Here is a 25,337-nt window from a genome sequence, read left to right as displayed (position 1 = left end):
TTATATACTGTACAACAGTCTCCAACACCTTTACACCTGCTGCCAGTTGTGCCACAATCTTGGTAGAGCACATACCCACCAAAGCAATCTGTTAGCGTGAACACGCAATTTAGGTCGCTATTTGGGTCGTGGTATATCAGACACCAAGGACCGCAATCTTAGTAGCTCATGCGAAACATAGCCACCAAAAACGCATAGTCTGATAGAATGAACAAACAATTTAGCACATGCTATTTGGGATCTTAGTAAATCGGGTCCTATATGTACACAGATGTAAAAGCAAAGAAAAGGCAGCAAGACAAGTCAGCAGCATTGTATGTAATTAAGAACTATACATTAACCTTAACCTGGTTTCGATCGAACCCCAGGGTTTCGGTGAGTCAGTCTCAGGGGTTCAGCAGAGAAAAAGAAATACGCAGTGTGTGCGTGTGCTTGCATCCATCGCTAAAACACCTTTTCACACTGCATTTACTAGGGCGCAGAGGACCGTTGACGAACCAATTCATTGTGTATGTGCTGCGAAGGTGTGACGATGGAATGCCACGTCGTGTTACATAGCAAGGTAGTTTGCCGTTGAAGCATGGCGCAACGCCTCGAGTTGAGAGCGGCGTCGCTGTGGCATCAGTCGCCGCATTTAATAAGAGAGGGGTTGGCGGAATGATTTCAGAGTGCTAACAGCAATACACAGACTTGAATAAAAGCCTACTTACACCAATGCACTGTAGTAGCCTGACTAAAAATGTACCTACATTGGCGAGGGCGACGTTCCCATCAAAGGCAATGCGTGGATATTGAAAATATGAGCGTGTTCATTTCTCAACTGACTTTCATGAGGTTCACATTTTTTGTATAATAGTACAAAGCATGTGCTATTAATACAGAACATTTGGGGAAAAAAATGACAAAAAATATTCTTACCTATAAAAGGTTATTCTAAGTTCCCTTGTTGTGATTGTACAGCGTTGTGAGCAAGTAACGGAAAGGAGCGTGTTTTATCTACTTGTTGTTCATATCTATGACAGCAATAGACAGACAAGTGGGAAAAGCATCCATGCTGCTTCAACCAATTCCAAAAATGGCAAAGCTTTTGCACTGGACGTATCTTAGCGAGCAATCGTTTTTGAGGATTGTACGCATAAAAACAAATAAAAGGAATCGACTTTATTTTGAAAATGATGAGTGGCACTTGCCAAGGTGAAACGCAACAGCACATTCATTTACATTAAAATTCATTGAACTTGTTTTTTTTGTGTTTTGTTCTTTGAACACATGGATATTGTGTGCAACTACACATGGATTTTGTGTGCAATTGATGTGTGGTTCTTTAGTTGCACAAATAGACTATATAAAGTACTTGTTTTGAATTTGAAATAAACCATATTTTGTTTTCAAGTAGGATACAAGTACATAGGGTTCCATGAATGCGCATATGAAAGTTGCTTGCTTCTCTACCTCCAATAAGGTTAAGAAACACTGGTCTATAGATAGTGTCTTACCTTTCCAGATGTGACCGCCGTTGATGTCGACCTGGATGGGGTAAGCCGGGTGCAGAGGTTGATGATAGTGGAGAATGAAGACATAGCGGCCTGGTGCGTGGACATGAGTAGCGTACACTGCTGCATTCTGGGTAAGAGGAAGTCCAAAGTGTGAACGAGGCACATAGCTGCTGCGTTAATGTGTGGGTCCACAGAGTTACCCGCAGCGAGTCCAGTCTAATGTGGTCGCCATTGTCCGCTGCCTGGGGGGGTAGGTCTGCTGCTGCCCAGGCTGATTGGTGCCTCTGGGGGCTGGGAAGGGGGAGGGTGCCAGCAGGCGAAGGCAAGATGGGATCCTGCATGTTGGACCTCTGACCCTCCTTCAGGACCAGTGAGTTAGACGGTGTCTGGAAGCGCGAGGGGACGCAGGAAGAGCTACAGGAGAGAGGCGAGGCTGGTGTGAGTGGGGATCATGACATTATGAAATGATGATGATGAAGACTATCATACCTGTCATTGGAGAAGTGTCCATGAGTGCTGATGCAAAGGACTTTAGGATCCACATACTCCATGGAGAAGTGCTCTTGAGGAACCAGGTAGATTTTGTGCTACAACACCAGAACGACAATGTTCAATTAACACTCCCATCTGCATATGGGGGAGGGGGCAATTGTGAGTCATTATCGCCTCGTTGAGGCAAAGCATCCTTTGCACAATACAATCTTAATCCAAATGTTGCACTGAGGTTTTTTTGCAACATAGTTAACACTTTTGTTCACCGCTGCCATTGGGCACAAGCACGTCTTTGTGCGCGCTCTTCTTCATTGGTTGTCGACACTTTCTTCTTCGGGGTCGGCGGACTGTAGGCATCGAAACTGGGAACCACATTTTTTTAATTTGAACGATTCCGGTAGAACCATAATGTTAGTCCTTGTTCCAATCAGTTTTCGATTCTTGATGCCCAACCCGAGCCACTGATATGATATTAGAGCATAGTGCAAGTACATCCTTTTTGATAAAAATTCACTTTTAATTCGAATTGTAAGAATAATGAACATTGACATTGTAATGTAGAACAATAAATAAAATACCTTAGCTAAAAAAGACTCTAGTCTCTGTTCACAAAAAAAACACAAACAAATATTGAAAGTATCCCTGAAGTTTGAGTTTATCATCCGCTGACCAGCACTGTGCAGTGCTCAAAGTGGGTTTCACATGTTTTTCCTCCTGCAAACTGGCAATAACAGTACAGATGAATGGTCGGATTTCTTGAAATGTGGCCGTGGGACAGACCTGTAAGCCCCCTTTATGGTGGAGTAGCAGTGATCCAATGTCTTATTACAGCAGCAGACGTGGTGATAATATTGCACTGTTTTAAGAGTACAGGGATTAAAATCTCCTGCCACAATGGAAATGGCCTGCAGGTTACACAGACACTGATAATACAGTGGAGCTCAGCTAAGCTGCAGCATTGGCTTCAGGTGGAATGTAAACAGCTATAAAAACAAGGGATGGAAATTCCGTGGGGGAGTACAGTAGAATGGCCTTCATCTGATAGTGAGCTGCTCCAATACCAGCAAACATGTGCGGGAGATTTTATTCACTTCCGAGCACCATGAGTTGTTGACCAGTGTAGCGGACATGCGCTCCGCAAACTGAGGTCCCACAGGAACTCCCAACCACTTGATAACCCCACTCCTCCACAGTGCCCTGCTGTGAGACGGCCACTAGGAGAATGCCTGGTGTATGTCAAGTGGACCATAACCTAATTAGCAGCTTGACGTCAAATCTTGATTCCTGGCGTCAAAATACTCCTTCCCCGACCAAAAGTTTGAAGGGACACTCCCTCCAAGAAGACTATGTGGTTAATATACTAAACATGCATGTGATGTGCCACCCACTGGCGTTGAGAGGAACTGCAAGCTGCAACCTGTGGACACCCCGTTTGTTAACAGAAGATAAAATGTCCGTTTTGATATCTTACAAACTCTGTAGAAATATTCCAAATGTATGCCTTGGTGTCTGTGTCACTATTGTCAGTTTGACAGGTCCTGTGCAAGATTTTGAAAGCTGTTCCTCGCGATGTGAAATCAAACAGTACGAAATGTTGTCTTGAACACTAAGCAACCGATCTGCCACGACCAAAGTTTAAACAATAATTCTATGTGTGAGAGTACAAAACTGGGAGTGTTTTAGATTAATATGATTTTAAACCGGCGGCACGGTGGACGACTGGTTAGAACGTCTGCCTCACAGTTCTGAGGAATGGGGTTCAATCCCCGGCCCCGCCTGTGTGGAGTTTGCATGTTCTCCGCGTGCCTGCGTGGTTTTTCTCCGGGCACTCCGGGTGCCTCCGGAGGCCTCGGGTGCCTCCGGAGGCCACCACGTGCGCGAACGCCCACCGCAACTAAGCCGGCGGCGTTTTCGATCGAAGAAGCCAGCCATGCGACTTCGATATCTTTCCGGAGCCTCAGCGAGCAACTACCGGCATCCCGTAGCGGTGTCACATGCCTCTGAGGGCCAGAGAGCTCGGCCCGCCACCAGTTCAACCGGCAGGAAAGTTATGAGCGCATCCCAAACGGGACAACAACTTTCCTTTCCTATGTCTTTTTGGTTTTATCTTTGTACATCTTGTTTTTCTTCAACCAAACCTGCTTCGTTTCCACCTGAGGTCCAGTGGAAGACCACTCCCCAAAGACCAGCTGATCTGCGTTCGTGAGTCGACAAATCAATCCTTACTATGATGTACAACATCAGTGCCTAATTATTTTGGGGAAATTACTAGCTTCACACGAAATCCCAGGTTTGCCTTTTCTCGCTCTGAATCAACGCATTAAAAGCTCACGCTCATTTATTTTAGCCCAGCGACCACACAGATGATGTCCTCTTTTCGATTTTCGTATGCCTAATTTTCTCTTTCTTTTACCATCAGTGTTATTTTCTTTTTGTAGTTTGTAGTTGTAGCTGTGTCTTTCCTGAGATGTCATTAAATATACCATAAAATTCCACTGTTGGTTGTATTTTGTGTGTTCTGAGTTTAAGCAAACCTCTGTAATCTACAACTCAAAATGTCAAAGTGTAGCAACCTTCAGATTACGAGACTGATGAAAAGGTTTCTCGTCATTTCTCCTAAAGTTTACACTTACAAAAAGTGACGTGGTGCCCTTTTGGAGACATTAGTTTGATTTGAACAATTAAACTTAAAATTACGGTAAACCGGAAGTAACGCAAGCGTCGCTTCCAGCTTATTCTTTTCTCTTAAATTAATTACATTTTTATTTGACCAATATACGCTACACCAGAAAATACACCGATCCTCATTAGGATTTACCAGTTGCCTCATTCGAGCCGTCCAGGCGGTGCACTGACAATCCATCTGGCTCTATAGCTCTGTCCAGTGCGTCAGCTGTTCACCAGGTCACCGTCACGCACAAAACACAACAATTCTTCATGTCTTGCTGGGTGCTAATCCAGCAGTATAATTCATCCATCTTGTTGCCAATCGATTGTACATTAGCGAGCAAAATGCTTATGATCAGAGGACGGGTGGGTCAGCGCCAAAGTCTCACAAGTAGCCCTCTATCTTCCTCTTCCTCTACCCCAAATTGCTCCTGGGCGTTTCAGTTGCCCCCTGCTCCAGTGTGTTCCACTAACAAGTGTGTGTGTTCACTGTGATGGGTAAAATGCAGAGAAAAAATGTTGTGTGCATGCATGCATGTTCATAACAATAAAGATGATTCTTTTTCTTTTTCCGCCTGTGTTGGCATTTGTAGCCGTTGCCCCACACTACCTGCTCAGCGCTTCTCAATGAGAGGAACTTCAGCATGGAAGAGAGTCCAACCCCTCTCAAGAGAACTTGTTTTGAAGACCAAGCTGAAATTCGAGGCAAGCTCCACTACAGTATATCTAGTCAGAAGCTCTCGACATCGCACACCAGCTCAGGCTCCATCCTTGTTTTTTTCTTTATTAATTTATGTATTTATTTAAAATTATTATTATTATTATACTCCTTCCCTGCCAGAAGAGTGGAATTCGACATTCCTGGAGCCAACTTCTGTGCAAGGATCGGACCACCAAAGTCCTTCAGATGCCACCCAGCTCACATAGCACTCAACCCCCTTTTTCTTTCCCACAGGTGTGAAGGGGTACCTAACTTGCCTCTTCGGGTTGTACCCACCCGGGTCTTATAGGTGTAGGCCCTGATGGGCTCAAGATCGAGCCCCACAGGCCTGTCTCCAAAGTGGGGTCTCGGTGACCGCGTCTGAGCGATGGAAAATGAAGGCTAATTTTCTTTGTCGTCATGAGGGGTTCTGAGACATGCTTTGTCTCGTCCCTCACCTAGGACCTGTTTGCCCGGGGTGACGCTACCAGGGGCATTAACCCCTGAGAACGTAGCACCTGAGATCCTTGTGAAAACAAACCGCAAAACCACAATAGGGGTGATGACTCAAGGAGGAGACACAATATCACAATATAAATATTTTGTCCCACCCTTTATGGATAATGTATATCTACGTATATACATTCCCTGTCACATGTTTGCATATTGCGTTTGGTGACATGGAGCAGGATAACGTTGCACAAACTCATCAGCAAATCTAGTAATGGCATTGGCATGTGTACCAAGAAAAAGCTGGCCTTTTCAGCGGACAGCTGTAGTTCCGTGTCACCGGGCAGAGAGAAGCGTGCCACTCGTTTGTGTTCATCGACAGCAACCGCTCGACACAGGAAGCTGGATAAACACAAACATTATTGAAGACAACTTTACAACTTTATAATGAGCAGTACTTGGAGGAGCACCTGAAGGTGCAGTGCATCAGAGTAACACTGTGTTGTTGCCTTTGGGCTCCTGGCAAATTAAAGGTTACAGCGAGGATTTCTGGTGACTCCTCCATGTTGGCGTACTCCACCACCAGCACATAGACATCAGTCTTCACGTTTGCTCGCATCTCCACACTGATCTGCTGGCACAGTTTGGACAAATGTCTTACTAACAACGATTCACATGCCGACTTTTTTGTTATTTAATGTCTATAAACCTCTTATGAAGCGTATTTACATAATTTAATGTTCTATACACCTCTAACAGAGCATATTTTCATTATTTTTATTTGCCTTTACACCTCTAACGGAGCAAAGTTACATCACATTTAATGTTATATACGCCTTTAGTGTAGCATATTTACTTCATGTTTAAAGACCCTACCAAGTAATTTTTGTGATTTTTTTTCTAAATATGTTTGAAGGTAATGCTGAAAACATGCAAAGACTGAGAACCATTTAAGACTGAATTGTTGAGATATAGCTTTGAACTATTTTTCAGCTTCTCAGTTGTCTGGATTTTGTTGGGCCGGGGCTCTTTGGCATGAGTTGGCCCTCCCCCACTATTTTTAAGTGCAGAAGACAGTCATTCCGTCAGTGGCTATTTGGCGCAATTTTCAGTTCCTTAGTAATTATAACTTGCCCCATTTCTACCACGACAGTGTGCAGTTAGTCAGAAAGCTATAAAGCTTTAATATTTGTTATTTTAATGTACTTATTGCATCAACCTTGTAAGGGCGGATGCAGTTGTAGCCTGAATCAAAGTATATGAGATTTCAACATGCCTTAGTCAAAAACATCTGTGTGTATGGATTAATTAGCCATTGCCGATTCTGTTTTCAACCTTGGTTTAAAAAAAACAAAAAAACAAGCAAGTTGATTAAATGTGAAAGTCAAAATTAAAACTGCACTCTGTTTTGCAAGCAAACATAAGGTTCATAGATTCAGAATCAGAATCATCTTTATTTGCCAAGTATGTCCAAAACACACAAGGAATTTGTCTCCGGTAGTTGGAGCCGCTCTAGTACAACAGACTAGAGCGGCTTTTGTCCCCAAAGTGTTTATGTCCCCCCTAACACTTTGGGGACATAAAGACATTGACAAAAAACAATTGTGCAAAAAGATGCAGAGTCCTCTAGCACTTAGAGCAGTTCGAATGACTAATATTGCAATAGTCCGGTGCAATGACCATAGTGCAAAGGGCGCTGAGACTTCAAGGAGTGTATGCGGTTTAAAGTGACGAGTAGTGCGATCATCTGGGACAATGTTGGTTGTGCAAATGTTACAGATACTCCTGAGTCCGTGTGCAAATGGAGCAGATGCTACTCTGGCATGAGTGGCCAGAATATGCAAATAGTGCAGCATGGCGAGACAACTACAGTGAGTGCACGAGTAATACATAATTGGCCCCACAGAAATGTGACAACGAACTCAAGTCATAGCTTATGCATGAAAAACAGTTTAGGTTTTGATTTTGTGCAATATACAGTAGGCTACTTGTTTGGTTGTCTTCTCTTGCATGCTATTTATATTGTATATTTATATTTCCTATATCCACTATTGCTGCTGAAACGATGCAAATTTCCCCATTGTGGGACTAATAAAGGTTATCTTCTCTTAAGTTACAAATACTTATTAATAATATACTTTTAGCCTTACATGCCCCCGTTCTCAAGTAATATGTGCAGTGACATACTAAGTCATTTCCGATTCAGACACTGTCCTGTGTGGCCGTGTATTATTTTATACAGGAAGTCCTCGATTTACGAACGAGTTTCGTTCCTACGCTGGTGACGTAACCTGAATTGTGATTGTGACAGCAAGCTCAGCGCCACCCAGCTCAGCTATGCAACGAGAGAAGGGAGTTAACCCTGAGGAGGACAACCTCGGCCCTGGAGAAGGCGTCTCCCGACCACGGTCAGGTGACCGTAGCAGGAAAGGTTAACACTTCGTATAAAGAAACTAAAATACATTAAAACAAACAAAAAAAGATGCTGTACTTACCATTACTCCTGAGAGTGTGAAAAAAGGAGGGCGAAAAAGTCAAAGATACTCCCGCCGCACAAACGCAGACAAGCACTATGCACTAGCTCAGCAGAAACACTATGGTGCTGGGGACAAAATGGCGGACAAGGCACGGGTGTTGTAAAGTCGAAACGTCGTAGGTCGAGTATGTCGTAACTCGAGGACTTCCTGTATTTATAGCTCCAGACCCGTATTACAGTAATTTGCCGATTATTTTGTTCAAAGTTGGGTATGCGACACGAAAAGGCGGTTCCAGCCACATCTATGTGACAAGTATACTGGTTCACCCAATCCCTTATTTGAGTGCTTGGTGACTCCATGTCACGATAGCTTAGCAATTAGCATGGCTTTTCCGTCTTCATGATAAAAATACTTGTAAGAAGTGTAGCTTATTTGCTACCATGGCGGCCATGATTAGTGACTTGTAACGTGTTGACACCGGGACCAAAGAGAACAATGGCCTCTGTGGTTTGGTAGCCAGGGGCGTACTAAAATAGTTTGCATCAACCATTTCCCCTTGTTACCTGAAAAGCAAATGCCAGGGGGGGTTGGCCTGTCCCTCTGATGAGCTCATTTCTAATTTTATCCAACCTGGTCACTCCTACAGTGAACCTCAACATCTTCATTTCCGCCACTTCCAGCTCTGCTTCCTGTTGTCTCTTCAGTGCCACTGTCTCTAATCCGTACATCATGGCTGGCCTCACCACTGTTTTATAAACTTTGCCCTTCATCCTAGCAGAGACTCTTCTGTCACATAACACACCTGACACCTTCCTCCACCCGTTCCAACCTGCTTGGACCCGTTTTTTCTTTTCCTGACCACACTCACCATTGCTCTGGACTGTTGACGCATTTAAAGTCCTCCACCCTGTCTATCTCTTCTCCCTGAAGCCTCACTCTTCCCCCACCACCCTCTCATCCATGCACATATATTCTGTTTTACTTCTGCTAATCTTCATTCCTCTACTTTCCAGTGCATGCCTCCATCCTTCTAACTGTTCCTCCACCTGCTCCCTGCTTTCACTGCCGATCACAATGTCATCTGCAAACATCACGGTCCACGGGGATTCCAGTCTAACCTCATCTGTCAGCCTATCCATCGCCACTGCAAACAGGAAGGGGCTCAGGGCAGATCCCTAATGCAGTCCCAACTCCACCTTAAATTCGTCTGTCACACCGACAGCACACCTCACCACTGTTCTCCTGCCCTCGTACATAACATACATACTTCTCTGCCACTCCAGACCCTAACCTGCTGCACATCCTTCCCATCTCTAGCCCTCTGTCTGGCCAACCTGTATAGATCCTTTTCTCCTTCTTTAGTGTCCAACCTGGCATACATGTCATCATATGCTTCTTGTTTGGCCTTTGCCACCTCTACCTTTGCTCTATGTCGCATCTCAATGTATTCCTTTTGCCTCTCCTCGGTCCTCTCAGTGTCCCACTTCTTCTTAGCTAACCTCTTTCCTTGTATGATTTCCTGTACTTTGAGGTTCCACCACCAAGTCTCCTTTCCTTTCCTGCCAGAAGACACACCAAGTACTCTCCTGCTTGTCTCTCTGATCACCTTGGCTGTAGTGGTCCAGTCTTCTGGAAGCTCCTCCTGTCCAACGAGAGCCTGTCTCACCTCTTCCCGAAAAGCCGCACAACACTCTTCCTATGTCAGCTTCCACCACATGGTTCTCTGCTCTGCCTTTGTCTTCCTAATCGCCCTCCCCACCACCAGAGTTATCTTACACACCACCGCCCTATGCTGTCTAGCCATACTCTCCCCTACCACTACCTTACTGTCGGTAACCTCCTTCAGATGACATCGTCTGCACAAGATGTAATCCACCTGCGTGCTTCTACTTCCGCTCTAGTAGGTCACCCTATGTTCCTGCTTCTTCTGGAAAAAGTGTTCACAACAGCCATTTCCATCCTTTTTGCAAAGTCTACCACCATCTGTCCCTCCAAGTTCCGTTCCTGTATGCCGTACTTGCGCATCACTTCTTCACCACCCCTATTTCCTTCACCAACATGTCCATTACAATCTGCACCAATCACGACTCTCTCTCTGTCTGGGATGCTCAGAACTACTTCGTCTAGCTCCTTCCAGAATTTCTCTTTCACCTCGAGGTCACATCCTACCTGTGGGGCATAGCCACTAATCACATTATCCAGAACACCCTCAATTTCAAGTTTCAGCCTCATCACTCGATCTGATACTCTTTTCGCCTCCAAGATGTTCTTAGCTGACTCTTCCTTTAAAATAACCCCGACTCCATTTCTCTTCCCATCTACACCATGGTAAAATAATTTAAACCCTGCCCCTAAACTTCTGTCCTTACGGCCTTTCCACCTGGTGTCCTGGACACACAATGTATCAACCTTTCTCCTAATCATCATGTCAACCAACTCCCGGGATTTTCCTCTCATAGTCCCAACATTCAAAGTCCTCACATTCAATTCTAGGCTCTGTGCTTTCCGCTTCTATTTCTGCCGAAGAACCCGCTTTCCACCTCTTCTTTGTCTTCAACCCACAGTAGCTGAATTTCCACCGGCGCCCTGTGATGGGTGTGCGTGTTATGGTTGTTGTCTTCCCCCTGTCTCGTACACACTTGCTCCTGAGAGGATCTTCCCCACCTGTGCCTCGTTTACAGTAATTACTCCATGCATTTAACGTGTCTCATTCTTTCTGGTCGCCAGTTCGTTGTACCTTGTTGTCACGTTCCAGCATTCCTTGTTTCCACATCACCGACTCATAGTAAGCCTAGACCCTGTTCTGATTATTGACCTTGCCTTTTTGCCTCACGTTTTTTGGATACTGTTGCCTTTACGGATTGCCTGCCTGTGTACCGACCTCTGGCAGTTTATTAAACCTCTCTTTTTGAAACTGTCCATTTGAATAAGAGTCATGCATTTTGGGTCCTGTCCTTTGTTCCGTTCATGACAGAATGAACTGCAGGTTGACGGCGCCGGTGGCGGTCATTGTTAACCCGGTCCACGCCCAATCCGGTATGGAATTCTTTGGATAAACGCTCATATTTGATGGCAAAGTTTTAAGCCGGATGCCCTTCCTGACGCAACCCTCTGCATTTATCCGGGCTTGTGACCGGCCTACAGTTTGCACTGACTTGTGCCCCTCATAGTGGCCGTAATGTCGGACGCTCTTTTTTTTCAGTATCCAGCACGATCAGTGTTACAGCCAGAACGAGTCAGCATTCAGTGATTTCCGTAACAAAATATGGACATTCTGTACCATTTGACAGCTCTGAATTTGTGTGATGTAAATGCAGACCAAGAACAAGGCATTCACTCTCTTACGTCATAGCCACTGCAAACAGCCATGTCGGGATGGTGAAGGGTGACCCTTTCGGTGGGGCAGGGGTGCGGCAGGTGGTTGTCATGGCGACAACTAGCATCATTCCCAAACAGGGAAGGGAAGACTTCCAGAGACAAGTATGTGTACTGTAGACAGCTGCTGGGACACAAGCAAGACACACATGCATTGAAGCACGGACAAAAACAACAACAACAACAACAACATGTTTACTTGTGGCTGGCATCCAGTGGCGAGTTGAACATGCATGGCTCTGTGACATGCATTTGCAGGACGGGAGCCTCGTAGTAGGCGCTGGGTAGAAGGACCAAAAAATCCTGAGCAGGATAATTATAAGGTTATTATATCATTATTAATCATATGAACATATATAAATTATACACTCACACATATGTAAAGTATATATTATTATTATATATATGTGCATAGGATAAGTTAATACACTTCAGATTTTCATAAATTATTATTATTATTAATTATTCTTATTGCAAACTGCATTGCATGTTCTCTCCGTGCCTGCGTGGGTGTTCTTCGGGCACTCCGGTTTCCTCCAACATCCCAAAAACATGCCTGCTAGGTTCATTGAAGACTCTAAATTGCCCGTATGTGTGAATGTGTGCGCGAATGGTTGTTTGTTTATATGTGCCCTGCGATTGGCTGGTGACCAGTTCAGGGTGTACCCTGCCTCTCGCCCGAAGATAGCTGGGATAGGCTCCAGCACGCCCGCAGCCCTTTTGAGGATAAAGTGGTACAGAAAATGGATGGATTATTATTATTATATTTTAATGGGACAACACTTAAATGACATTTTGCTCCTCAATGTACATCTCATATAACAAGTGAAGAGCTTCTAAATTTACTGTCACCACAAAATGTTTTGAACATAGCCATTCATGTCTAAACAACTGGCAACAAAAATGAGAACACCCCTAAGTTAAACTGTTCAAATTGGGCCAAATGAGCCATTTTTCCACCCGGTGTCATGTGACTCGTTAGTGTTAAAAGGTCTCAGGTGTTACGGTGGAGCAGGTGTGTTAAATTTGGTGTTATCGCTCTCACACTCGTACTGGTAAAGCGCTCTAAGAATCTGGGTGGGGGGGTGACAAAAAAACTAGTTGTTCCGCATAAATATGGCCTAGGCACCATGCCCAAGACCATACAGTAGTTTAACAAGACAGATTCCACACAGAACTACCAGAGACAAATTCCTTGTGTGTTTTTTGGACATACTCGGCAAATAAAGATGATTCTGATTCATATGTACCCCTGTAATGTTGGAATGTGTAGTGGAGGCTACACCTTTTTCATAACCTCTAGGTGGCATACTTGAATGAAAGTGTACAACTTTTTCATAACCTCTGGGGGGCGGCGGCATATTGTATGAAAGTGTACAGCTTTTTCATAACCTCTAGAAGGCGGCATACATTTATAAAATGGGAAAGTCTTTTTCATTTTCTCCTATACCCATTTATAATGCACACTATTGACTTTTGACCATTTTTTGGGGGGGGGGGAGGGATGTGCATTATACACAAGAAATTACGGTATTTACAGTATGTATGTTATTTAATGTCGGCATAATCATGTCGTAATAGATTTCCACATTGATATGAACACTAGATACGCCAGCACTCTGTAACAGCCTGGCTAACCGATGTGCCTACGTGGCAGCCATGTTGGCAGGGGCAACGTTCCCTGTACATATACATACATTGTACATAAATGCATATACATATTAACAGCATAATGACTAATGACTCTCACCAGCAGGATTCCTTCAGCCTCGATGAGCACAGTCCAAGTTCCGGGGTTGAGAACGAAAGGTTCCACAAAGTTGTCCTGGGGAATGTTGACGAAGGTTGGCCCCGTGCTGGGAGTGAAGACAATCTCTTTGGACTGCTCAGAACCTGGAAGATGATCATCCTCATCATCACTGTCATAGTGTTTCACATTTATTTTTACACTTGTATGACAATAACATGTTTGAGGTTAGGAAGTAAAATGAGCTCGGAATATGAAGAGAACAAAGAGGAGAAAGAGGAAAAGCAACAGACAAGAGAAAGGAAGAGGAAGAAGCTGTGCCAAGAGGGAAAGACGAGGAAGGAGAAGACAGGAGAGGAAGAAGAGAAGGAGGAGCCATTTCGGAAGAAAGTGGAAAAGGAGGATACAGTACACGAGGAGCTGGAAGAGGATGAGGAGGAGACGCAAGAAGTGAAAAAGATGAAGCGGAGGAGCCAAGAGGGGAATTTCATATCAAGTTTGACTGCTAAGCTCTGGCCGCACCCAACTGGCGGCGTGAAATTGAGGGACCTCACGGGAGGAGGAAGAGGAGGAAGAACAGGAAGCCGCCCACCAGCAGCACTCACAGTTGGCGCAGAAGTTTTTCCCATCGTCCTCCAGCACCGACACCCGACCCCGGACGTCTACGCCCCCCATGTTGGTGTAGCGCAGCACCATGCGGAAGAGGTCTGGAGAGACCACCCACACCAGCACCAGCACCTTGGACTGAACGCACACCCACCGACACCAGGCAAGAGGATGAAGGAAAGAGGAGAGACAATAGCTTCAAATCATCACCTTCATAACACAAACATGGATGCAAGACAATGTGTTGGCATATAGCATCACAACTTTATTTTCATACTAATTTATCAGGGTGGCTGGTGGGGTGTGAAAAATCTGAACTGTGATGGATTGCCAGACCAACAATAACCTTTTTCTTTATTAATATCAATTTTCTTTCACTGTAAAAAAACAAAAGAAAAACCATACACTATGTATTTTGATTACCTAGGACATTCTCAAATATTTCAATTTATGAATTGCGGTTTAGATCAAAAAGTAAAATGTCATGTAAAAAAAATGTGGAGGCTTATCAAGATAATTAACTAGATTGACTTATTGTTTGATTAAATAAAAATGGACATGATAGGTTTTCTGGACTCAATAAATACTCATTTACATCACAGGTGTCAAACTGGTGGCCCGGGGGGCCAGATGCGGCCCGCCACATCATTTTATGTGGCCAGCGAAAGCAAATCAAAATCGCTGTTGTTTTGTTGTGTTCTGGTGTAATACCATTGAGATCTTTGCAAGCATTTTTTGTTACCAATCCCCCTTTGAAAAGAAATGTAATAGTTGAAAAACATGTATTTATAGGCTTCTGATTTCAAAACTGGTTATTAATCAGTGTTGTGTATACTGTAATTACAGTATATGAGGTAATCTTTCATTTATATTGGTCCACAGTCATAGCGGCCCTCCGAGGGAAGTCATAATTGTGATGTGCCCCGTGACAAAAATTAGTTTGACACCCCTACTGTACATCATCGACATTTAGTTGCACTACTTGTTCACTTCTCCTGTCAGTCAACATGCTCGCCAATGTGGGACGAGGGACTCACACGCACGCACACGCAAGCGAGCGCGCACGCGCACACACACACACACACACACACACACACACACACACACACCAGACTTCCACCTGTAATATAACATTCCATGTTGGGAACACGGTGTGTGGAGCTTTAAGAAGAGTGAAAGAAAGAATTAGTGGTCTCGAAGCTAAGTTTTCTGACGGCTAGCTGGTAACTGTACAATTACTGAAAGTAATTGTAAATGAAATTAGTTTCAAAGTCTAATGCCACAGCGGCATTGCGGGAACACTTTGGATTCAAGCCAGATGAATGCGGCGAATGGTGATCCGGCTAACATCAATGAGAACGAGCCGGAATGTCGTATTTAATGAAGTCGCAACAAATACAACACAACATAAACGTCAAAGTGACAAAATCTATTTAAAGCACAACCATCCAACTAGTGGTGTGCGATACTGCATATTTTGGTATCGATCTGATACCAAGTAAATATTGGGCCAGTATCGCCAATACCGATACTTTTCAATAATTAAGGTAGATGCATCATCAAATTGCTGAATCTCAATTAATTTTCATGAACTTTAATGTTTTTGTCATGATTTTGTTTTGTATTACTATAGAGGTAAAACCCAGCACAGAATTAGGACAGTTTATTGGTAAATACAAATACTTTTTTATCAATTTTATCTTTTGGTTTTCTTTTGCGGCAGCACAGTGACCGACTGGTTAGAACGTATGCCTCACAGTTCTGAGGACAGGGGTTCAATCCCCGGCCCCGCCTATGTGGAGTTTGCATGTTGTCCCCGTGCCTGCGTGGGTTTTCTCCGGGCACTCCAGTTTCCTCCCACATCCCCAAAACATCAATGGTAGGTTAATTGATAACTCTAAATTGCCCGTAGGTGTGAATGTGAGTGCGTATGGTTGTTTGTTAATGTGTGGCCTGTGATCGGCTGGTAACCAGTTCAGGGTGTACCCCACCTCCTGCCCGATGATAGCTGGGATAGTCTCCAGCACACCCGCGACCCGAGTGAGGAGAACCGGCTCGGAAAATTGATGGATGGTTTTCTTTTGCAGGTGTTTTCTTTTACATGATTTTTCATTGGCTTATATAAATTTGTGGTGTTACCACTATACCTTAAAGCCATTTAATAAATTGTACAATTTGCCGTTGTGTCATTTTAGGCCAGAAAACATGGCCACACGACACTCCTCTTCCTCTCTGCCATTCTTCTCCTCCACAAAGTATCTTTTTAGATGCATGCGTTGCGTGTGCTGGTGGGAGGACGGACCCGAGCCAGCGGCTTGCTTGCTAGCTTGTTTGCTCTGCGCTGCTATGAAACATGACGGCACAACTTCGAAACACAAGAGGGGGGAGGAGGAGTAAAGTGTGCCTGGTCCGTGCTGAGACAGAAGTCACGAGTCTGGCGACCTGGCTGTGGCCTGTTTGACGAAACTGCAGCAGTGCATGAAAAAGCAAAACCGAAACTACAGTATCGATCTCATCTCGCTAGTATTGATCCAATACCAATATTGACTTGTTATCGAGAGTATCAATATTTGGATCGATCCGCCCACCACGACATCCCACCCAATTTAGTCAGCTGAGAACAAAAATCCAAGTGGGACATCAGAATCTGAATCGGAATCAGAATCATCTTTATTTGCCAAGTATGTCCAAAACACACAAGGAATTTGTCTCCGGTAGTTGGAGCCGCTCTAGTACAACAGACAGTCAATTTACAGAACACTTTGGGGACATAAAGACATTGACAAAAAACAATTGTGCAAAAAGATGCAGAGTCATTTCGAACGACTAATATTACAATAGTCCGGTGCAATGACCATTGTGCAAAGGGCGCTGAGACTTCAAGGAGTGTATGCAGTTTAAAGTGACGAGTGGTGCGATCATCTGGGACAATGTCGGTTGTGCAAATGTTACAGATACTCCTCAATCAGTGTGCAAATGGAGCAGATGCTACTCTGGCATGAGTGGCCAGTATATGCAAATAGTGCAGCATGGCGAGACAACTACAGTGAGTGCACGAGTAATACATAATTGGCCCCACAGAAATGTGACAACGAACTCAAGTCAAAAAATTGCCAGCTTGTTGTCATGGAATTATAGGTTAGGTGTTTAAGAAGTTGATCGCAAGAGGGAAGAAGCTGTTGGAATGTCTACTAGTTCTAGTTTGCGTTGATCGGTAGCACCTACCTTTCCCGTTTCCTTCAGTTTACAAGCCTTTGCAAAAATAAACGTGACAACATATGTGGGCGCACGTTCACACACACAGTTTAGCGCTACTTGCTTTACAGCAAAAGAGACCGAACCATTCGACATGTTGAGAAAGCAGCGTTTCAACAAATGCTGCAGACAGCACAAATCTTGAAACAAAACAGGTTGCTTTGATCTGCTTGTTGTGCTGTTACTTTGCACTTTTTCTTAACCACCTGGAAACTTGACTGGCTTTATATTGCCTGTAAAGGTATTAATGACTCTCTATACCATTGTGCCAAATATTTTATATTTGTTCAAGTGCAATTTTTGTGAACACAGCTTGAGTCTGTTTTATTTATACTTTTATTTCTCTACAATTATTACGCTCGGGGCAGCACGGTCGCCGACTGGTTAGAGTGTTTGCCTCACAGTTCTGAGGCCCGGGGTTCAATCCCCGGCTCCGCCTGTGTGGAGTTTGCATGTTCTCCCCGTGCCTGCGTGGGTTTTCTCCGGGCACTCCGGTTTCCTCCCACATCCCAAAAACATGCATGGTAGGTTAATTGGCAACTCTAAATTGCCCGTAAGTGTGAATGTGAGTGCGAATGGTTGTTTGTTTATATGTGCCCTGGGATTGGCTGGCAACCAGTTCAGGGTGTACCCCGCCTCGTGCCCGATGACAGCTGGGATAGGATCCAGCACACCCGCGACCCTGGTGAGGAGAAGCGGCTCAGAAAATGGATGGATGGATATTGGGCCTTTTTGAGGACTCCGTCCTCAAAAAGGCCCAGCAGAGGATGTACTTCCTGCGGCTTCTGAGAAAGCACGGCCTGCCACCGGAGCTGCTGAGACAGTTCTACACAGCGGTCATTGAATCGGTCCTGTGTTCTTCCATCACAGTCTGGTTTGGTGCTGCTACAAAAAAGGACAAACTCCGACTGCAACGGACAATCAAAACTGCTGAAAGGATTGTCGGTACCCCCCTACCCACCATTGAGGACTTGCACGCTGCCAGAACTAAGACAAGGGCGTGCAAAATCCTCTCGGACCGTCTGCACCCCGGTCACCAGCTCTTCCAGCTCCTTCCCTCAGGTAGGCGCTACCGATCAACGCAAACTAGAACTAGTAGACATTCCAACAGCTTCTTCCCTCTTGCGATCAACTTCTTAAACACCTAACCTATAATTCCATTACAACAAGCTGGCAATTTTTTGACTTGAGTTCGTTGTCACATTTCTGTGGGGCCAATTATGTATTACTTGTGCACTCACTGTAGTTGTCTCGCCATGCTGCACTACTTGCATATACTGGCCACTCATGCCAGAGTAGCATCTGCTCCATTTGCACACTGATTGAGGAGTATCTGTAACATTTGCACAACCGACATTGTCCCAGATGATCGCACTACTCGTCACTTTAAACCGCATACACTCCTTGAAGTCTCAGCGCCCTTTGCACAATGGTCATTGCACCGGACTATTGCAATATTAGTCGTTCGAACTGCTCTAAGTGCTAGAGGACTCTGCGTCTTTTTGCACAATTGTTTTTTGTCAATGTCTTTATGTCTCCAAAGTGTTCTGTAAATTGACTGTCTGTTGTACTAGAGCGGCTCCAACTACCGGAGACAAATTCCTTGTGTGTTTTGGACATACTTGGCAAATAAAGATGATTCTGATTCTGATTATGCTTTATGCAAATTTTGAAAAAAGGTTTTTAACCTCGACTTAAAAACATGCACACTTGGGGCTGACATCACTTCTTTTGGTAACTTATTCCATTTGTGTGCAGCATAATAGCTAAATGCTCCTTCACCATGTTTGCTTTGGATTGCGTGCTCCACTATTTGACCTGAGTCTATTAATCTCAGAGCCCTACTGGGTTTATATTCCATTAGCATTTATTTCATGTATTCAGGACCTAAACCGTTTAGTGATTTATAGACCAGTAGCAGAACTTTAAAATATATTCTAAAGCCGACTGGAAGTCCAGCTGCAGCTGTTTAATGCTCTTTTCGGGGAGTCCAGTCAGAAGACCATTACAATAGTCAAGTCTACTTGAGATAAATGTATGGATGAGCTTTTCCTGGTCTGATTGACACATGCAAGCCTACAGTCTGGATATGTTCTTCAGATGGTAGAAGACAGTTTTAGTAATTAATTTGATAAGAATGTTGAAAGTCAGGTCGAAATCTATCAGAACACCAAGGTTTCGGACTTGGTCTTTGGTTTTTAAAGAGAGTAACTTCAGGTATTTACTAACAGCAATCCTCTTTTCTTTATTGCCAAAAAACAATTATCTCAGTATTGTTGTGGTTTAATTGAAGAAAATTCTGTCTCATCCAGTTATTTCGCTGTTTTAGACAGTGACAACAGCTCAGTTGAACTGTAGTCATCTGGAGACACTGCTAGATATAATTGTGTCATCTGCATAGCTATGATTGTCAAATTTGACCCAAGGGTAGCATATACAGGCTGAACAGGAGCGGTCCAAGAACTGACCCTTGAGGGACCCCATAGGTCAATATCATTCGATGAGATTGAACACTTCCAATGGTTAAAAAATAACTCCTTTCCTCCAGGTAGGACCTGAACCATTTACGGACTGTTCCATTTTGTCCTACCCACGTTTCCAACCTGTTCAGCAGTATATTATGATCTACCGTATCAAAAGCCACACTGAGGTCCAACAAGACCAGAATTGACACCTTTCCCGAGTCAGTATTCAACCTTATATCATTGAGCACTTTGATAAGAGCTGATTCTGTACTGTGATGAGTTTGGAAACCTGATTGAAATTTGTCAAAAATTTGTCGAAATTGCTGAGTTGATTAAAAATAACTTTCTCAACAATCTTGGCTATGAAAGGCAGATTTGAGATGGGTCTGGATCTTGCTAACATGGAAGCATCCAAGGTTTTATTTTTTAGTAGAGGCTTTAATGGCAGCTACTCTAAGAGCCTCAGGAGCCTCTTGCTGCAAATCAGCGAGCACAGACTTCGCAATAGCTATGAAAAAGTCAGATGGTATTGCGTGAAGACAGCTCGTTGATGGTTTCAGCTGCTGAACCGTTTTCTCTACAGCTTTTTGGTCAACTGAATCAAATTCTGACATGGCAATCGAGTTTTTCCTGGGTGGCTTCAGATGTAGGATAATTTTATTATTTTGCTGATTTGTGCTCATATTTAACCTGATGGATAGTACTTTTTCACTAAAATAAGCAAATTAATTGCATTTATCTGCTGTTAGGAGTTCTGGAGCTATCTGATTCGGGGGTGGGGGGGGGGTTGTGCGCTTCTCAACCACATAGTGATGATATCAGAAAAGTGTTGGTGTCTAGCCCTGACTAACTCTTGGCTACTTTGTCTGTAGCGGTCATAGTCAATTTGGAGTTTAGTTTTTCTCCACTTACGTTCTCCCGTCCTACACTTTCATTTGGAGGTCTTCACCATCATTATGCTCCTCCATGGTGTTCTAGCTGGCCTCAAGATTGTCTTAGTTTTAATAGGAGCGACAGCATTCATGACATTTGAGATTTTACAGGTGAAATTATCCAAAGGTTCATCAACTGTCTCAGCATTCACAGTTTGTGGCACAACTATGGTCTCCATAAACTTAGTGGCGGTACTCTCATTTATGTTGGGACTTTGTGTTAAACATAAATAAAAACAGAATACAATGATTTGCAAATCATGTTCAACTTATCTTTAATTGAATACACTACAAAGACAAGATATTTAATTTGCGAACTGATAAACTTTATTGTTTTTCGCAAATAATCATTAACCATAAATTTTATGGCTGCAACACGTTCCAAAAAAGCTAGTTTTGGGAAATTGTGGACGTCGTGTCCTCCGGCCCAAAGAGGAAAAAAAACATCCGGACTCAAAAGTTCAAAAGCCAGCATCTGTGATGATATGGGGCTGTGTTAGTGCCAATGGCATGGGTAACTTACACATCTGTGAAGGCATCATTAATGCTGAAAGGTACATACAGGTTTTGGAGAAACATATGCTGCCATCCAAGCAACGTCTTTTTCATGGACGCCCCTGCTTATTTCAGCAAGACTATGCCAAACCACAGTCTGCATGTGTTACAAAAGCATGGCTTCGTAGTAAAAGAGTGCGGGTACTAGACTGGCTTGCCTGCAGTCCACACCTGTCTCCCATTGAACATGTGGGGCGCATTATGAAGTTTAAAATACGACAACGGAGACCCCGGACTGTTGAACAGCTGAAGCTGTACATCAAGCAAGAATGGGAAAGAATTCCATCTCCAAACTTCAACAATTAGTGTCCTCAGTTCCCAAACGTGTATTGAATGTTGTTAAAAGAAAAGGTGATGTAACAGTGGTAAACATGACCCTGTCCCAGCTTTTTTTTAACGTGTTACAGCCAGAAAATTCTAAGTTAATGATTATTTGCTAAAAAACAATAACGTTTATCAGTTTTAACATTAAATATCTCGTCTTTGTCGTGTATTCAATTAAATATAGGTTGAACATGATTTGCAAATCATTGTATTCTGTTTTTATTTATGTTTAACACAACGTCCCACCTTCATTGGAATTGGGGTTGTACATTAATGTAGAAAAAATGCACTTAAATGATTTCAGCATATGGCTGCAATATAAAAAAAGGGGGGGGGGGGGAAATTAAGGGGATCTGAATACTTTCCGTACCCACTGTATCTATCAGTTAAGAGTCTTTAAAGAAGTGTACGTAAAATGGTGTGCTTGTTTACATGAAGGTGGCTATTTGGCATGTCAAGTCTGCTCTAAGTTGCTCATTTAATGTGGCTTCAACTACACTCATATTTAAGTTATTTTTTTTTTTTCATGTTGATGACATCATTCTGTAACTTGTGTGGCGTACATTACCAAGTAATGGGTACGGTTAAGCTAATGCTTTTTTTTGTACTGTGGATATGTGATATTCCTGCCACTTGACAGCTGCTGAAAGTACTGTAACTAAAAAGTTACTTTATTTCTAACTTAGTTACTTTTGAAATCAAGTATTCAGGAAAGTAACTCAGTTACTTTTTCAAGATCACTGTGGCAACACTATATATATGTACTTACATACATACTGACTTTGTGAATCTCTACAATGCATTACTGAGTAGCCTCCTGGACTACCATGACCCATGGTCTTTGTTCTACTCCTACATCATCAACAATAGTCCTACAGACTCCAAGCAACTTTCCTCTACCATAAATCATCTCCTCAACCCACAAACCCCCCTACACTGGGACACTTCCCAGGAGCACTGTAACAGACCAATCTCTTTCTTGAAGACGATTGTGGAAAATATCTGCTCCAATCTTTCCAGACACCCTTCCATCCCAATCCCCCTACTCTCCAGCCTGTCTGAAACTCCAAACCCAACTGCTGACCCCAAAACCAGGAGCACTCAGCCACTCTGCTGTTTTGCAGAGAGTCCTAATGGAGACGTTGAAGGCCTCTTGAGGAAGATGAAACCATCTACCTGTGCCCTGGAACCATTTCCCTCAGCCCTCATAAAATTACACTCCTCTGCAATAAATCCAAGATCACCAACATCATAACCTTTTCCTCCAAGCTGGTCAGGTAGCCACTGCCTTGAAAACTCCAATCATTCAACTTCTTCTAGAAAATAAAAAAAGTCTGGACCCAGTTTTTGCAAACTACCGCCCAATTTCAAACCTCCCGTTCCTCTTGAAAGTGTTGGAAGGGTAGTTGCTTCCCAAATCCATAATCATCGCCCGTCAAACAATCTCTATGAGAAGTTGCAGTCTGGCTTCTGCCCTGGTCACAGCACTGAAATCGCTCTGGTCAGGGTCACAAATGACCTGTTGATGACAGCTGATGCTGGCTCACCATCTCTCCTCATTCCTCTTCACCTCTCCACAGCATTTTGATACTGTTGATCACTGCGTCGTCCTCCAGCGCCTTCACTCCACCACCAGACTCTCTGACTCTGCTGTGGCCTGGTTTGCATCATATCTCACTGACAGAACAGAGTATGTTTCCCTGGGAGGGGCCAAGTCGGACACTCTGCCTGTAACCTGTGGTGTCCCTCAAGGTTCCGTCATTGGCCCCACCCACTTCACCATTTACCTGCTTCCAGAGCTGCCAAATGTTATGGAACGTCCGTATTTTGTTACGGAAACCACTAAATGTTGACTTGTTACGGTCTTTACACCGATTGTTCTGGATATTTGCAAAAAAAGAAAAAAGAAATCTAGCATCTGACATTACCGGAGCATCCACATTGCATCCACACAGCTGCTTGGTGCATGGTATTTTATTTTATTACACCCCCCCTATTTTATTACGGCGGTGTGTCCAATATTGAAGCCATAATTTATAAACAATTATGACTGTCCCACGGAAATCTCATTCCACTGCTGATGACACCTAAACTAGGTCTAAAACGTTCATCTTGTGTTCTTATTTCAATAGGTTTTTTTAGATTTCTTTTGCTCAGACAAACCATTTCCTGGTTAAGAGGAAATCTCTTACCTTGTTGACAATTTCAGCTGTCAATCCAGCCTTCATCAGAGTTGTTCCTGCTTCCTGGTATGACATGTCTTAAAAAACAACTGATCGGGCCGGGAAACCTTTGAAGTGAAGTTCCCCGACCCGATCGTTCACTCTGCCAGTATCCAAAATGGGCCATAAACAAAGGAAAGGAACAAGCCAGACAACGTGAGCAGAAGAAAAAGGATAGAAAAGTCAAACACACACAGGAAACGGACATGAAAAACAAAGAAATACCAAACAAAACAAAACCCATACAACGTATTATGAAAACACAGAAGTAAAACCATACCAAAAACTTCAACAACAACTCGTACATCCCAAAGACAAAATAACACCGTACAAGAAATGCAACATCATATATCAAATCCGATGCAAATCCTGCAATAAACATTGGAGAAACCGGACGAACATTCAGCACCCGAAAAAAGAAAACCAGAACGAATGTGACAAGGAAACAGCAGCGCCATTCACCAGGACGCAAAGACAGACAGCAGAACATGAAAACAAAAAAAATCAGCCATAACAGATCACGAAGTAGAAGGAGGAGAAGCAACCGGCCTCATCAAGGACGGTGACGAGTCTGCATATCGACAGGAAGTGGAGGGGCTGGAGCTGTGGTGCCACCGACACAACCTGGAGCTGAACACGCTCAAGACTTTAGCGATAATGGTGGACTTCAGGAGGCATCCTTCGCCACAGTTGTCCCTCACGCTGTCCAGCTGCCTTGTGTCAACTGTCGAGACCTTCAAGTTCCTGGGAATTAAAGTCTCTCAGGACCTGAAGTGGGCGATCAACATCAACTCCGCCCAGCAGAGGATGTACTTCCTGCGGCTTCTGAGAAAGCACAGCCTGCTAAGGCAGTTCTATACAGCGGTCATCGAATCAGTCCTGTGTTCTTCCATCACAGTCTGGTTTGGTGCTGCTACAAAAAAGGACAAACTCTGACTTACAACGGACAATCAAAACTGCTGAAAGGATTGTCTGTACCCCCTACCCACCCTTGAGGACATGCACGCTGCCAGAACTAAGACAAGAGCATGCAAAATCCTCTCGGACTCTCCACATCCGGTTCATCAGCTCTTCCAGCTCCTTCCCTCAGGTAGGCGCTACCGATCAATGCAAACTAGAACTAGCAGACATTCCAACAGCTTCTTCCCTCTTGCAATCAACTTCTTAAACACCTAACCTTTCCAGACACCCTTCCATCCCAATCCCCCTACCCCTATTCCATTCCAACATGCTGGCAATTTTTTGTCTTGAGTTTGTTGTCACATTTCTGTCAGGCCAATTATATATTACTTGTGCACTCACTGTAGTAGTCTCACCACGCTGCACTATTTGCATATCTGTTGTTGACCAATACTGGCCACTCATGCCAGAGTAGCATCTACTCCATTTGCACACTGACTGAGGAGTATCTGCAACATTTGCACAATCAACATTGTCCCAGATTATCGTACTACTCGCTTGAAGTCTCGGCACCCTTTGCACAATGGTCAATGCACCGGACTATTGCAATATTAGTCATTCGAACTGCTCTAAATGCTAGAGGACTCTGCATCTCTTTGCACAATTGTCCAAAA

At 43.8% G+C, this 25,337-nt stretch overlaps 1 protein-coding gene across 1 annotated transcript in view; it reads right to left on the bottom strand.

Annotated features, from left to right (window-relative positions):
- lama5 (laminin, alpha 5) overlaps positions 1–25,337 on the bottom strand; it is a 262,541-nt gene that overhangs the window by 162,281 nt on the left and 74,923 nt on the right. The window contains 9 exon segments of the mRNA XM_061670415.1: positions 1,497–1,623; positions 1,697–1,910; positions 1,986–2,083; positions 6,099–6,207; positions 6,276–6,436; positions 11,628–11,781; positions 11,857–11,960; positions 13,408–13,550; positions 14,010–14,148. Of these exon segments, the coding sequence (XP_061526399.1) occupies positions 1,497–1,623; positions 1,697–1,910; positions 1,986–2,083; positions 6,099–6,207; positions 6,276–6,436; positions 11,628–11,781; positions 11,857–11,960; positions 13,408–13,550; positions 14,010–14,148 (1,249 nt within the window).

Source organism: Phycodurus eques, chromosome 1, assembly GCF_024500275.1.
Source record: "Phycodurus eques isolate BA_2022a chromosome 1, UOR_Pequ_1.1, whole genome shotgun sequence".
NCBI lineage: Eukaryota > Metazoa > Chordata > Actinopteri > Syngnathiformes > Syngnathidae > Phycodurus > Phycodurus eques.
Note: the sequence above shows the minus strand (reverse complement) of the source record. Positions and strands in the feature narration are given on the sequence as shown.